The 16,684-nt window shown below is 41.6% G+C and overlaps 3 protein-coding genes across 3 annotated transcripts; all 3 read right to left on the minus strand.

Moving 5' to 3' along the window:
• Positions 1-1,656: 1,656 nt before the first annotated feature.
• Positions 1,657-4,505, minus strand: LOC144662820 (uncharacterized). The gene is made up of 2 exons (XM_078523773.1): positions 4,382-4,505; positions 1,657-3,344 (listed from the first exon to the last, which is right to left on the minus strand). The coding sequence occupies exons 1-2, from the start codon at positions 4,404-4,406 to the stop codon at positions 1,864-1,866; spliced, it is 1,506 nt and encodes a 501-aa protein (XP_078379899.1). The 5' UTR covers positions 4,407-4,505; the 3' UTR covers positions 1,657-1,863.
• A 790-nt stretch (positions 4,506-5,295) lies between these two features.
• On the minus strand, positions 5,296-10,014 carry LOC144662806 (uncharacterized). Its single transcript, XM_078523749.1, has 2 exons — positions 9,909-10,014; positions 5,296-7,145 (listed from the first exon to the last, which is right to left on the minus strand). Exons 1-2 carry the CDS (start codon positions 9,967-9,969, stop codon positions 5,665-5,667), a joined length of 1,542 nt encoding a protein of 513 aa, XP_078379875.1. The 5' UTR covers positions 9,970-10,014; the 3' UTR covers positions 5,296-5,664.
• Positions 10,015-10,549: 535 nt separating this feature from the next.
• On the minus strand, positions 10,550-15,660 carry LOC144662812 (uncharacterized). Its single transcript, XM_078523762.1, has 2 exons — positions 15,555-15,660; positions 10,550-12,715 (listed from the first exon to the last, which is right to left on the minus strand). Exons 1-2 carry the CDS (start codon positions 15,613-15,615, stop codon positions 11,262-11,264), a joined length of 1,515 nt encoding a protein of 504 aa, XP_078379888.1. The 5' UTR covers positions 15,616-15,660; the 3' UTR covers positions 10,550-11,261.
• Between the last annotated feature and the right edge of the window lie 1,024 nt (positions 15,661-16,684).

Genomic DNA, 16,684 nt, shown 5'->3' on the forward strand with positions numbered 1-16,684 from the left:
GCTTAACACGGGTTTAACGGAAATCTCTCGTTCGCGTTTCAAGGAATCTAAAAACTACGTCTTGCAGTGTTTTGTAACTTTGGGTAATTTTGGGGAATGCTTGGCTTTGGGAGGAGATAGTTTAAGAGAAAAAAAATAAGAAAAAAATACAAGAGAAATAAAGAGAGTAATAAATATTGGAGATTGAAAGTGAATTTAAAATTAGTTGAAAATAGAAAAAGTTCAAAATAGGTAGACAGACACCAGACAGTCCCCTGACAACCAAGAGAGTCTAGAGTGCTCTTGCGTGGGGGTTAACTGTCTGGTGGACCTGGTGGTGTTTCAAAAAAACTTTCTTTCTTCAAACCCTTCTTTAAACCTCTTAAAATTTCATTCAAATTCAGGTAGAGCCCCACCTTAATTGGCAAAGCGTAATTGACAGGGCACATCATTTTACACCACGCGTTAATTATCATGCCATGCAATCATTTGCGTGCGACATTTATGGTTATTTATGCTGCGCACATTTTATATTTCAAGCTTTTATTTCCACTGACGCAATTTTTTTACGTTAAAGTTACTTCAGAATAAAATTCATAACACTACTTGCGGAGTCGGCGGTACTGTTAAACGGTCCTGTGAGTCATTCGATGAGTTAATGAACGTTCTTCTCTAGTTCTTTAATTTTTGCAATTTAAAGCAGAATTTCCACTGTTGCGTAAACGTCCTTAAAATTTTTCAAGCCGTTTACCTTATACGCATGAAGTGAAAGCGAGGGCATTGAAAAAAAAGTTGAACAAATTTTTACGCTACGGCATGCCTGTGCTTTATTCAGCTATTACCCAATAATCGCTTACCATTAGGCCTGGTTAGCGCGCTGGAATCCGGAGTCCAGTGTTACTTAAGAAAGCCAGTTAATTCTCAAAGTGCCTCTCTTCGAACAGGTGTGTATAAAACCGGTAACAGCGATTACTGAGGGTAACCTACAATGGAGTAGGGCGGACGTGTTTTATTTTTGTTTTATTCCCGGGGGACTCCCAAAGGAAGGAAAGGGGATGCTCGTCATCTCGCTTAGGGGTGTAAATTACGGATTTGGTCTCACGTAGGGTGCTATAAAGGAAATAACGCCAGCATTTTGAGCTGTCGAGATCATGCTTAGGGTTGCACGTGAAGATGGCCCGACGTTAGGGTCGGAAACGTCGTTGATGTAGTCGGCGCGTTTTGCTCAGGATTATGCGATTGAAGCTGTGATTGGCTAAAAAGTGGAAAGGTATGTGGTTCGGACCTTTTTGAACAGGGAGGGAGCGTTACGTTGCGAGCCCAAACAACGGCTGAGAAGGAGACTACAAATCACTGAAGTCTTCTTGATCTTTTATGTATCTTCAAGTCTGATGTATTAAAGGACCCCCTAAGGCGATGTCGAAGGAATGCTTGTAGTGGGGGGTTTTGTTATTGAAACTACGAAGGATATTTTTTACGTCTAAAATTTGAAGGGGAATTAGGAGGACCTATTTTCCAGGGGAAATTATTATTGCAATTTTATGCTGAACTCCGATAATTTCCCTGTCCTTTTATGAAATTCCGACGCTGCATGTTATACGAAGATCCAGCCAAGTAACAGAACAAAAATAAAACTCGATTGTTTGATAAAAAAACCTTTTTTATTTGACATCATTACGCGAATCCAGGAAAAAATACGTGTTTCCACTATTCTAAACTCACAGTTGGCACCAAATATATTTCGAGTATACATCGGTATTCTGACAAAGTCCAATTTCTAAACACTGTACTACTTGTCACATAGGTAAATACGGAGCCAAAAAAACTTTAAGTTGAATATGGATGCCTGGTAACTGTGTAAATGGCTTAGCAGTTATGCAGCATTCAGTGGTTGACAAACCATTTCTGGCCAACTTTGTCTGAGGTGTGGCCGCGATCCACGTGCTCGCCAACGGTCCAGCGTGACATCTCTCTCAAGCCAGTTGTCGACACGATTGTGAACCACCAGTATGCATTGGGTTGGATCATCACCTCGTTTGGATTGGGTGCTGATTGCATGCTGACGTGGTTAACAGCTTGGGCAGACACGTGGTTTCCATCTGGGGACACATTCAGGTTTTGAGCCTTGTATGCATAGCCTTGCACTTCATCTCCCTGTACACAGCGCACATCTGCTCCAGCTCTGACAGCCTGTACCAGATTACTCCGACTTCCACTCAGCACATTGCCGGAGGCGTCATTTGACAAGACTTGCTCCCATGGTCTGGTGTCAATGAACCACCTCACTTTCACTTGAGAGGTAGAATCACCACGGTGCTTGTGCTCTCCCACATTGTATCTTGTGGCACGGACAGTTCCTGTGGTGGAAACCATCAACCACCACCAGTAGGCGTCATCCTGAAATCCAGTCAACCCATTCTTGCTGACGTGTTTAAGCGCCTGAGCCGTCACGTGGCCATTGCGCACGGAGAGACTGTCGGCTTCGGCAGTGTAGTAATTCCACTCAGGGATCTGAAAACGAGCTCGATGGCCAGACAATAATAAAGCAGACGTCAGTGCTAGGCGCGATTCAGAAAGTGCTGCTCCATTTGAATCATGGAAAAAGACTTCCTTCCAGCATCCATCTGCAAACCACTCAATTGCCACGGTATCCTGGGTGTGACCTCGCGACTCGTGTTTCCCAACGGTCCAGCGTGACATGTCACGTAATCCGCGAGTAGTCACTATAGTGAGCCACCAATTGGCATTACTCTGGAACTGTATTTGGTTAACACCGGTGCTGCTGCTAATGTGATCCAAGGTTTGTCCAGACACGAACTTTTCACCCTGGCTGTTAATGGCGACATTCTGGATTGGAAAGGAGTATCTCTTATCACTGACATAGCGAATGTCCTGACCATTTTGGACACTGCTTTCCAGGTCATTCAAACTACCCTGTACTTTGCTACCGTCTGCCAAGTGCGAGTAGGACGGTTGTGGAAGAACCGCTGAAGTCTGCACGTACCATTTGATGCTTGTTTTTTCACTAGTTGTCCCTTGATGAGTATTTGAGCCCACGTTGTACCTGGTCATCTGCATCACTCCATTCGTGAACACGATCACCCACCACCAGTAAGCATTGTCTTGAAACTTGTCCCACAAAGCCTTGCTAACGTGCTGCAGAAGCTGAGCGAACACGTGATCGCCGTGCACGTGCACATTGTCAGCCTCCGTGCTGTAAGATGTTCCAATGACCACACGTACACGAGCCCCTGACAACACGGCAGATACCAGCGAGTATTTCCAATCAGCTATTGCGTTTCCATTTTCATCATGGTGATACGCCAGTTGCCATGGTAACAAATAGGGTTTGTAGTTGGTATCGTCTTTTGATGGAAAAAGGTAAAAAGGAAAGAGAAAATATGCCATTCAGCAAAAATATGTACCGTATTTATTCCATTAAACGCCCTGGGTTCTTATTAAATTTTTTGATCTTGAGAGAGGGCGCTTAAATTCGAGGTGGGCGCTTATTCGAGGCTGGGCGCTTATTAAATTTTCACCATTTTTAGCAAGTAGTTAGTTTATTTGCAACAAAACAACAAATAATAACAAAATGTGGAGTTGTACCTCAGCAGAATTTTCACTGTTCGTGGTTGGGCTCTTAATCGAATAAATACGGTAATCCGTGATGGTGATGGTGAATGATGTCTAATAACGGTAATATAGGGGGTAAAGAAGTTCTAATGATAGTAAATTATGCCTAGTGACGGTGAATGATGTCTTATCACGGCGAGTGGTGTCTTATAACGGTGAATGATGTCTATTAATGTCGAATGATCTAATGATCTCTAATGGCGATGAATGACGCAAAAATGACTGGTGAATAATGTAAGTTTGTTGTGGACGAGGTCTTGTAATGACCCTTGTGTTAGAGAATAATGGATAACGGAAGCGATGTTTCCTCTGGAATAATCAACGACATTTCTCTGGAATGATGTACTTTTTCTTGCCCGAAATCGGAAGGAAATAATGCGAATTTGAGAGCAGGAATAATTGAATAATGAACACTACATTATTCCTCTTCCGCCCCCAAGTGTAAAGCGATAATTCCACGTCAAATTGTTTTAGTTATTGCCAACCATCAAGCAATGAACTCTTTGTTTTGACAGCCAATAATTCTCTCGCTGGCAAATTAATAACGATAAAGAAGTTTTTATTAACGCGAAGTATCGCTATTGACGTGAATGATGTCTGATAACGATGGTTGATGTCTGTTGATAGTGCATAATGTATAATGACTATAAACACATAATGACGGTGAGAGCGATGTCTATTAATGGTTGATCCATATAGAATTTGTGTATTACTACAACATTTGGTTATGTTTGGTGTTTATAGCCTTAATAGGACATGAATCAATTACCTCTCCTCACTGTGCCGGCCATCATGGACTTGAACGGCTGAAAGATTCAGATTTCTGTGCTTGCGTGACTTATTTCATTTGATCGCGTGCGGGATTAACCTCTTGTATTGTCTCCTTCGCAGCCGTGATTTGGGATGTCACACAACGCTTATCCCAATATAACGGCTGCGAAGGGGACTACATCTCGAACAGCTTGCAAAAGAAGTTGAGATAACTACATCATTTTCTCTAGTCTTCTTTCTGGTTTTCGTGAATGAATAACAAATGTTTACATAAAACTGCGAATGTCAAATTTGGGATAAATGCTTGCTTTAAACATTACCGACTTTGGCATTTTATCGCAACTACAACAAAAATGTTCAAAAAAAATTTTTTTAGCACAAATTTAAATAAATCTTTTATAATAAACTAATTGTGGTCGCATTGACATCAAAATTCGTTGCCGTGGCCACGTCAAAAAACATGTCAGAGACACTTGTTGAGGCTAATAACCTAACACCACTCGGTGAAAGTTTTTGTTTTAAACGTATGTTTATCTCATCGGTATAAGAAACATTTTTACAAAGTTTGAAAAAAATTCTGCCGGTAGGGTTCAGAGGTATGTTACTTTTGTTTAAATTGAAGGTGGCCCATACTGACAGACTTTCAGCAGTTGAGTAGGGGGAGAAGGGGAAGGGGGACAGAGGACGTCTTGAGCGACCCAGTAAGGGGAAAGAGCGAAATTCAACCAAGAAAGAGCAGTAGCCAGAAAAATCTCTTTCGCAACGTTTGTTTGGTGAGTTTGGGGTAAGAACAAAATAACGGAGACTATAGCCAGCAAAGCAGGTGTTAGAAACGTGGAAAAAGATCGCTTAATTCACTAGTAGAGGAAAACGTGGCGGCTCAAAAGTAGGACCTGGAAGATTCTGGCTACGTTTTTATAAACTACAATCAGTGCCTCTGTTCTTCTATCAAATACTCGTAGTCAACTCGTGCTACACGCTGTTAGAAGAGCTTTGGCATAACAGAACTGACAAAACCTCGATTCTTTCATTTCTTAAAGTAACCTTTATTCAATTTAATTACTTGTATACAAGAAAAGCAAAATGTATTCCCACCATTATGATCTATACCCACAATGCACCATTTTCTAGCCAGCGTCCACGTAAATCGAGGCTCTAACACAGTTCAGTTTCTACACAATGTACTTCTTGTTGCATTACATAGGTAAATATGGAAGTCTTTAAGTTGGTTATACAGACTTATTGTAACTATGGTTATAGCCGCACAGTATAGGGCAGCGTTCAGTGGTTGACAAACCATTTCTGGCCAACTTTGTCTGAGGTGTGACCACGATCCACGTGCTCGCCAACGGTCCAGCGTGACATCTCTCTCAAGCCAGTTGTGGACACGATAGTGAACCACCAGTAGGCATTGGGTTGGATCATCACCTCATTTGGATTAGGCGCTGATTGCATGCTGACGTGGTTAACAGCTTGGGCAGACACGTGGTTTCCATCTGGGGAAAAATTCAGGTTTTGAGCCTTGTATGCATAGCCTTGCACTTCATCTCCCTGTACACAGCGCACATCTGCTCCAGCCCTGACAGCCTGTACCAGATTACTCCGACTTCCACTCAGCACATTGCCGGAGGCGTCATTTGAAAATACTTGCTCCCATGGTCTGGTGTCAATGAACCACTTCACTTTCAATTTGTTAGTAGAATCACCTCGGTGTTTGTGCTCTCCCACATTGTATCTTGTGGCACGGACAGTTCCTGTGGTGGAAACCATCAACCAGTACCAGTAGGCGTCATCCTGAAATCCAGTCAACCCATTCTTGCTGACGTGTTTAAGCGCCTGAGCCGTCACGTGGCCATTGCGCACGGAGAGACTGTCGGCCTCGGCAGTGTAGTAATTCCACTCAGGGATCTGAAAGCGAACTCGATGGCCAGACAATAATAAAGCAGACGTCAGTGCTAGGCGCGATCCAGAAAGTGCTGCTCCATTTGAATCATGGAAAAAGACTTCCTTCCAGCATCCATCTGCAAACCACTCAATTGCCACGGTATCCTGGGTGTGACCTCGCGACTCGTGCTTACCGACGGTCCACCGTGACATGTCACGCAATCCCTTAGTAGTCACCACAGTAAACCACCAATAGGCATTACTCTGGAACTGTATTTGGTTGACACCAGTGCTGACGCTTATGTGGTCTAACGTTTGCCCGGACACGAACTTGTCACCTTGGCTGTTAATGGCGACATTCTGGATTGGAAAGGAGTACCTCTTATCACTAACACAGCGAATGTCCTGGCCATTTTTGACACTGCTCTCTAGGTCATTCAAGTTGCCCTGTACTTTGCTGCCGTCGGCCAAGTGCGAGTAGGACGGTTGTGGAAGAAGTGCTGACGTCTGCACGTACCATTTGATGCTTCTTTTATCACTGTTAGTCCCACGATGAGTATTTGAGCCCACGTTGTACCTGGTCATCTGCATCACTCCATTTGTGGACACGATCACCCACCACCAGTAAGCATTGTCTTGAAACTTGTCCCATGAAGCCTTGCTGACGTGCTGCAGAAGCTGAGCGAACACGTGATCGCCGTGCACGTGCACATTGTCAGTCTCCGTGCTGTAAGATGTTTCAATGACCACACGCACACGTGCCCCTGACAACACGGCAGATACCAGCGAGTATTTCCAACCGGCAACTGTGTTTCCATTTTCATCGTGGTGATACGCCAGTTGCCATGGTAACAAGCATGGTTGGCAGTTCGTGTCGTCTATTGATACAGAAAGAAAAAAAAATGAAATGAAAATTAGCACATTAAGCAAAAAAGCGGGGTGCGCTAGGGATCGACAAAATTGTTGGAGGGTAAGCCATTTCGACCCCTTCCTGTAAGATGGCTAGCTGTCAGTGGTAATTACAGCATACTGAAAAATCATTTGTATTGTAAAATTGATTTGATTTTGAAGAGCACATAATTTTGTTTTCATATATGAGAGGCTTTTGATTGACAGGTGTTCCCCTATAGACGTTGTGATGCCATGAATAGTGCCTTTTGATGGTGGTTGTACAAGCCCCTAGCCTCTTGCGCAGACGTTCTGGTCACGCTCTCCTCCCCCAGAGGAATGCGTGACGAGTCCAAAGAAGGTCTGCATAAGAGGCTAACAAGCACCACGATCTAGATGTAAATTCTCCTTACTATCTCCCGTACATTTCTTTTAGTGAAACTTAAAGAAATGTACGGGAGATAAGTTCTGAGAATTTATTGTCTCAACAAGGCATCACCTGTCTGCTTGACAACTATGATATGTTGATATTGTAACGAGAAAGTACAGAGCCCTAACATGTCAAAGGTACAAGTAAATTTGACTTAATAATTATTCGTTTGTTTAAGTGATGAAAACATCGCTATTAATTCCCCAAAAACAAAATCTGGAAAAAGAAATAATCTCCCTGGAGGTGCTTAGACTTTGTAGGGTGTTTCCTTAATATTTTTTGGAAAAAAGGGACCCTCGTCCCTCGAAATGTTACCCCCTACTCGACTATTCTCGACCCCAACAAAGAGACAGACTCAGAAGGCGCGTTTACACGACAGAGAAAATTAGGTACGGACCCTTCAGAATATTGGACCGTTTTTGTAGAGAAACAGTCAAATCAAAACGGGGCCATAGCCGCCTATGGACCCGTTTTGATTTGACTTTTTCTCTACAAAAACGGTCCAATATTCTGAAGGGTCCGTATGCAATATTCTCTGTCGTGTAAATGCCCGGTTTTGATTTGACTGTTTCTCTCCCGGGGGGGGGGGTACTCCCTATAATGGCCTATACGGGGAGGCTCCGCCCGAAAGGGGTACCTTTTTCAGGCTCCAGGTATATAAAAGGGTAGGGATTTCACAAGTTTAGGTATATGAAAGGGTAGGGAAATCTGCCATAATGATATTTAAAAAGGCCTTTACATTAAATATTCCGAGCAGACGCAACTTTTGGCTGTATCGTCTTAATTTATTAAGCGCTACATAAAAATGACAAGAAAACTTCCCGTTTTAGGTAAATGTGATGTTGTGTAGGTATATGAAAGGGGTGTCTTTTTGCAATAAAAGGTATACAAAAGGGGTACCTTTTCTATCAAAATGGTATATAAAAGGGTAAGGGGTTGGATCTCCGGGCGGAGCCTCCCCGTACAAAACTTTTTCGAGTACCCCCCCCCCCCCGGGGTTTCTCTACAAAAGTGGTCATGTCCTGACGCGTCCGTACCCAATTTTCTCTGTCGTGTAAACGTGCCTACATGTACGTGACTAATTCCGCTTGTTTTCGGGTCACTGACGTCTTCAGACGTCATTAATCAGGAATGCGGAGATATTAATTCCGGTATGAGAACTACTTGGTTGTTAGGTACACATCAAAATCTCACAAAACTCCTTAAATCGTGCAAGTGTACACGCAATGGTCAATGTTTGAAGTCGCGTTCTGGACACCCTTGACAGAACATGAATAAAGCTGTAATAGAAAGCATTTGTATGTAACAAAGGCAGAGTTTTGGTGATCAATAAGCAGTTTACACTCGGATTATCAGCTTTTATATGTGATTAAAAATATTTACGCCGTCTTATCCCATATCCAACTTGGATAAATTTTTGTGGAATTTCTGAAACATTTGAAATCGAAACCAGGAACGAAAATATACTTCCACTTTTAAACGTTATCAGCCTAATGACCTATTCTAGATTTTTATCTTGGCTCAATTGTCCGGAAACCAATATTGAAGTATCATAATCATTATACACTTCACCAAACAGAAATAAAATATTTATTTCAAAAAAACTATTTTTTCTTAAACGGAGCTGCACGGCACTGCGGCTTTATCCACACAATTGGAGATCACGAGTTTGCTGGACTTTACATCCAAGTTGGCGGTGGTTGTTTTTGTTGTTTTTTCAGGTATAGCTAAATCCAAATTCGTGCAGATGAACACGAGCGAGAACAATATCAATTTTGCATTAGTTTACAAAGTTAATAAAAGGCAGCTGTTCTGCAATCCAAGTTACGACTTTTTAATAAATGCCCAAAAGAAAGGGTTTTTTCGTTGTTCAATAAATGCGTTTTCATTTGGTTGATAACAATTCAAACTGACTACATGGCATCAAATGAAGACGTGAGACCAACCGAGGTCATGGACATTGAGATTGATCGTCATTCACATCGAACATTCTCTCTCTCTCTCTTCCACCCGACCCCACCAAAATCCTTCCCTCTCTCGCCAACAAATTTCACGTCAAGGCAGTAATTATTGTTTGCGCTGATGTCGAAATCCCGGGGTATCCAATCGAAATGGGGAAAAGAAAACATATTGAGAAGGCAAGGATCATACGTATTTCTATCATCAAAATTCAATCTCTCCTCTCTACCAAAAAAAAGGCTAAAACGATTTCGCACCAGGGACCGATGCAACGAAGAAAGCAATATCGGGTCAATGATCTTTAAGGTCCATTTTCGACTTTTTATATCATGTATATCATATAGCAATGACCGTATTAACCTACCTTGGTGTGGCACTACTCGAGCAACTGCACTCAGCACAAGAAGAACGCAAATCTTTATCATGGTGAACGTGCTTTTGGTGTTTCTGAGCAAAGCTGCCGATTTGACTTCTGCTGCCAAATGAGCGCGATTGCTTGATTTCAATATGATTTATTCTAAAGATTGCGGAAAAATTCAATTACTGAAGCGTGATCTGACGTAACAAGCCACACCTCTCTGATCCACAATTTTTATTCGTCCTTTATAAGTACTCCCTCTATTGTTTTCTGTAGGATTCTTTGTAAGTATTCTTTATAAGCCAATAACCTGCTTCGTTCCAGGCACCGGACTCCAATAATCAAAGAGGTTTAATTCGGAAGGCTTATTGATTTTAAATATCGGTTGGAGGGGGGTAGCAAGTGTATTAGCAAAGAGATAGCTTATTATTAGCATTATTAGCGTAGTATTCACTACGTTGGACCAACTTTGAAAGAGCAGATTTCGCAAACACACGTCTTCTATGATAACTATGGAGAGTTACAATCATGTCTGTCTGAATTTTAAAGCTTAACATGTCGCAGTTAAGAATGGACCCCATGTCGCTGTCGGAATTTCGTCATTTCGCGGTCTAAAGGCGGACGTGAAAAACTTAATACACAGAGCAGAGGTTCTCAGGTATTTTAATTCGTTCTCAACGAAAAACTGAATGACTAACTATTAAGGTACATAGAGCAAGAGTCTGGTATTTAAAAAAAGGTAGTTATTGCTTTTAATGTCTAGACAAATTAAAAACGAGCAGGAGTTTCTTTCAAAAATGTTTTTTAAATTTGTCGAGCAGTTAAAAACAACAGAGTAAGTACACAGAGCAGAAGCTTCCTCGTGATTTTTGAAAGAGCCGTTAGAATTAATTATGACACAAGAGCAATATTTTTTTCTTTAATTCATTAAGAAAGTCAAACCTCTTTAATTCTTGACCGATAAAAAAATCTAGACTGACAGAATTAGTTCTCAACGGATCAAAGAAGATCCTGGCTACATTTTTGTAAACTACAATCAGTGCCTCTGTTCTTCTATCAAATACACGTAGTCAACTCGTGCGAAGAGCTTTGGCATAACAGAACTGACAAAAAAACTCGATTCTTTCATTTCTTAAAGTAACCTTATACAAGAAAAACAAAATGTATTCCCACCATTATGATCTATACCCACAATGCACCATTTTCTAGCCAGCGTCCACGTAAATCGAGGCTCTAACACAGTCCAGTTTCTACACAATGTACTTCTTGTTGCATTACATAGGTAAATATGGAAGTCTTTAAGTTGGTAATACAGACTAATGGTAACTATGGTTATAGCCGCACAGTATAAGGCAGCGTTCAGTGGTTGACAAACCATTTCTGGCCAACTTTGTCTGAGGTGTGGCCGCGATCCACGTGCTCGCCAACGGTCCAGCGTGACATATCTCTCAAGCCAGTTGTGGACACGATAGTGAACCACCAGTAGGCATTGGGTTGGATCATCACCTCGTTTGGATTGGGTGCTGATTGCATGCTGACGTGGTTAACAGCTTGGGCAGCCACGTGGTTTCCATCTGGGGACACAGCCAGGTTTTGAGCCTTGTATGCGTAGCCTTGAAATTCATCTCCCTGCACACAGCGTACATCTGCTCCAGCGCTGACAGCCTGTACCAGATTGCTCCGACTTCCACTCAGCACATTGCCGGAGGCGTCATTTGACAAGACTTGCTCCCATGGCCTGGTGTCAATGAACCACTTCACTTTCAACTTGTTAGTAGAATCACCTCGGTGCTTGTGCTCTCCCACATTGTATCTTGTGGCACGGACAGTTCCTGTGGTGGAAACCATCAACCAGTACCAGTAGGCGTCATCCTGAAATCCAGTCAACCCATTCTTGCTGACGTGTTTAAGCGCCTGAGCCGTCACGTGGCCATTGCGCACGGAGAGACTGTCGGCCTCGGCAGTGTAGTAATTCCACTCAGGGATCTGAAAGCGAACTCGATGGCCCGACAATAATAAAGCAGACGTCAGTGCTAGGCGCGATCCAGAAAGTGCTGCTCCATTTGAATCATGGAAAAAGACTTCCTTCCAGCATCCATCTGCAAACCACTCAATTGCCACGGTATCCTGGGTGTGACCTCGCGGCTCGTGTTTCCCAACGCTCCAGCGTGACATGTCACGCAATCCCTTGGTCGTCACCACAGTGAACCACCAATAGGCGTTACTGCGCTGGCTAACGTGATCCAAGGTTTGTCCAGACACGAACTTGTCACCTTGACTGTTAATGGCGACATTCTGGATCGGAAAGGAGTACCTCTTATTACTGACACAGCGAATGTCCTGACCATTTTTGACACTGCTCTCCAGGTCATTCAAACTTCCCTGTACTTTGCTGCCGTCGGCCAAGTGCGAGTAGGATGGTTGTGGAAGAATCGCTGACGTCTGCACGTACCATTTGATGCTTGTTTTATCAGTGTTAGTCCCACGATGAGTACTTGAGCCCACGTTGTACCTGGTCATTTGCCTCACTCCATTTGTGGACACAATTACCCACCACCAGTAAGCATTGTCTTGAAACTTGTCCCACGAAGCCTTGCTGACGTGCTGCAGAAACTGAGCGGACACTTGATCGCCGTTCACGTGCACATTGTCAGCCTCCGTGCTGTAAGATGTTCCCATGACTACACGCACACGTGCTCCTGATAACACGGCAGATACCAGCGAGTATTTCCAACCAGCAACTGTGTTTCCATTTTCATCGTGATGATACGCCAGTTGCCATGGTAACAAGCATGGTTTACAGTTCGTGTCGTCTATTGATGCGGAACAAAATTAAAAAGTTAAATTCAAATTAGCGCACTCAGCAAAAGGCTACTAAGGTTTTATTTGCATATTTAATACTTGTAAGATTTCAAAAGCTCTTCACAAAAGCGGGGTGCACTTGAGATCGCCAAAAGTGATGGAGGGTAAGCCATTTGAACCCCTCTCCGGGTAAAAACTAAGCTTATACCTTAATATTTCTTCAGGGGACTGCTGTAAGATGGCTAGCCGTTAGTGATAATCACAGCATACCGAAGAATTTTTACATGGATGACTTGATATGGTTTTGAAGAGCAAATAATTTTGTTTTCAAACATTAGGAGCTTTTGATTGACAGGTGTTTCCCTGAATGTATGTCTGAATGTAAATTCTCCTTACTGATTCCCGTACATTTCTTTAAAGGTCAGTTCTGAGAATTTATTGTCTCATCAAGACAACATCCCTTAGTTGATTCTTATCTCTATTCTCATAACCTGTCTGCTTTACAATGTATTGATATTGCCCGGGGGGCAGTCCCTTATATGGGCTTAACAGGGACGTGCGGACCGATAGGGTATGGTTTTCAGGCTTTTTTGTCTTGAACATGGGTATATATTTTACCCCTTTTTTTGTCTTAAACGGGGAATTTTTTACATGTAATACATGGACCATGTCAAACAGGATAGGTTTATATGCCTGCAGAGGTGTAAATTTATACAGGCTTAGCCATAAGCCGAATTTTTCACAAATTCTTCCGTTTGCTGACTTACGTTAATTTCGGTATTGATACTTAGCTTAATTCACGATTACAACAAAGCTAGTGAGGTAGTTGTTTATGTCTTAGACGGGGTATCAAAAATTGGCATTCTGTCTTAAAACAGGAGAGGAAAATAAGAGGTTCGTGTCTTGAACATGCTCAGGGTTTAGGAGGCCGGGCCGCACCTCCCTACCCGAGATTATGTCGAGTACCCCTCCCTCCCGGGTGATATTGTAAGGACAAATTACAGAGCCCTAACATGTCCAAGCTAAAAGCAAATTTGACTTTATAATTATTTGTTTGTTTAAGTCATGAAAACAACGTTATTTATTTTCCGAAATAAAATCTGGTAAAAAAAATTACCTTTCAGGAGGTGCTAAGAGTTTGTGGGGTGTTTCCTTAATCTTTTGGTAAAAAAGGGACCCTCACCACTCGACAAAGAACCCGCGTCCCTCAAAATGTTACCCCCTTGCTCGACTATTCTCGACCCCGACAAAGAGACAGACTCAGAAGGGGCGTTCACACGACAGAGAAAATTAGGTACAGACCCGTCCGGACCTGACCACTTTTGTGGAGAAACAGTCAAATCAAAACGGGGCCATAGTGTAAACGCGCCTACATGTAATAATAAATAATAATAATAATAAAATATTTATATAGCGCCAGTATCCTGAAAGTTCAAAAGCGCTTTACAGTAGTAACGTGTAAAAACAGTATTAAAAAAAATAAATATAAAAATAGTTAAAAGGTTACAAAAAATGCTTAAAATCTTAGACTAATAAAAAATGTTGCTAAAAAGTTATAAAAATGCTTTTTTAAAAAGGAAAGTTTTAAGTTTATGTTTAAAAAGGGACACTGAGGAGCTGTTCTTAATGTTAGAAGGTAGAGTATTCCAGAGTGTAGGAGCTGCCACGGAGAAATTAATCAGGAATGCGGAGATATTAATCAGGAATGCGGAGATATTAATTCCGGTATGAGAACTACTTGGTTTTTAGGTACACTGAGATCAAAATCTCACAAAACTCCTTAAATCGTGCGAGTGTACACGCAATGGTCAATGTTTGAAGTCGCGTTCTGGACACCCTTGACAGAACATGAATACTAAGCTGTAATATAAAGCACTTGTATGGAGCAAAGGCAGAGTTTCTGAGATCAATAAGCAGTTTACACTCGGATTATCAGCTTGTATATGTGATTACAAATATTAACATCATCTTATCCAACTTGGAGAAACTTTTTTGTGGAATTTCTGAAACATTTGAAATCGAAACCAAGAACGAAAATATACTTCCACTTTTAAACTTTTCAGCCTAATGACCTATTCTAGATTTTTATCTTGGCTAATATATATCCTTCACCAGGCAGAAACAAAATATTTAATTCAAATAAAAAACTATTTTTACTTAATTGGAGCTGCAGTGCACTGCGGCTTTATCCACAAAATTGGAAATCACAAATTAGCTGGACTTTACATCCAAGCTGTCGGTGTTTTTTTTTTTTTTTTTTTTTCAGATATACCCATATGCCAATCCAATTTCGTGCAGATGAACACGAGCGAGAACAATATCAATTTTTTGCATTAGTTTACAAAGTTTACAGAAGACACTGCACTACGATGGCGACGTTATAAAAAATGCCCAAGGGATAGGTGTTTATCGTTGTTAAAGAAATGCGTTTTCATTTGGTTGATAACAATTCAAATAGAGATGGCATCAAATGAAGACGTGGGACCAACCGAGGTCATGGATGTTGAGAAATCAAGAGAGTATCAGAAGACGCGTCCTCTCCCTATTTCCCACCCCACCCCACCCAAATCCTTCCCTTGTTTCAGCCCTTTCTCGCTAAAAGAAACCACGATGGCAGTAATTGTTGTTTGCGCTGATGTCGAAACTGAGAAAAGACTGTATGTTGAGAATGCAAGAACCCTACGTATTTCAATCATTAGAGTTCAAATCTCTCAGCTCTTCAAAAACAAAAACAAAATTCTATTCGCACCAAGGACCGATGCGACGAAGAAAGCAGTATCGGGTCTATGCTCTGTAATTTCTCCAAGTTCCATTTGCAGCTGTTTATATGAAGATATAGTATTAGCCTACCTTGGTGTGGCGCTACTCGAGCCACTGCGCTCAGCACAAGAAGAACGCAAATCTTTATCATGATGAACGTGCTTTTGGTGCTTCTATGCAAAGCTGCCGATTTGACTTCTGCTGCCGAATGAGCACGATTGCTTGATTTAAGTAAGATTTATTCTAAAGATTGCGGAAAATTCAATTAATGAAGCGTGACGTAACAAGCCACACCTAAGGTTAGATTTCGCAAACACACGTTTCTACGATTACTTTTGAGATTGGCAATCCATTTTAACAGAAATCGTGTCATGGCAGATTTTGAATTTGTAAACGATGGAACAAATATGTAATTCCAGCAGCAACTAACAATGTCTTGATGAGCGCGTTTTCATGACTGGAGAAACTAATGCGGTGCACCCTTTAGCGGTATGGTAAATATGTTGAAGGAACGTGACCTCTTGTCACGCGATTTACGTAAAAGATTTTTCGGGTAGGGTTTTGTGTGCAGCGCACAGGAAGTAAAACGGAGTTTCGATTACGAGCTTTTGTTATTACAAGCTATCAAATGCAGTTCACTTTTTAATAGTCTCTCTAGCTCGATTGATTGAACTAAAACGGATTTCTAACTTTCGATTCATCCCACCCTCAGAGCAGTTGGATTTCAATCCAAGAAGCAAATCGATCTTTTTTTCTAGTTTTCTATTCTGCTGGGAAATTTCGTTAATTTTCCTGTCCATGTCTTTCTGTTTGTTGATCACAGTTTTAAGAAGTTTACAACAGTCGCATTCATCGCTAGTCGTCTGCTGTGATAAAACAGGTCCACAAACGAGAGAGGGAAAAAAAAAAGAAATAGCATTTCCTTAAAAAAAATTGGCCCATCATTATGAGAGTTAGCAGTTGTGACTTCTCATTGAAATGAATTTTAAACGCAATTCAGGGTGTATCCTCATATCTACACAGCTTGAGCTCAAAATAGATAGTTTACACTCACGGAACGTGATTCGCTGTGATGTCGGGCACATCAAAAGCATGTTTATAATAATTTTCCGTTTTTTAACACGTATTAGTTCAGGTTATAACCTGAGCTGATACGTATTAGCAAATGGATACCATTTTCCATGAGAATTGTCTGTCATTAATGTGATTAGTTTCTAAAG

The sequence above is a fragment of the Oculina patagonica genome, chromosome 1 (genome assembly GCF_052425735.1).
Source record: "Oculina patagonica isolate OP01 chromosome 1, crgOcupat, whole genome shotgun sequence".
In the NCBI taxonomy this organism is placed as follows: Eukaryota; Metazoa; Cnidaria; class Anthozoa; order Scleractinia; family Oculinidae; genus Oculina; species Oculina patagonica.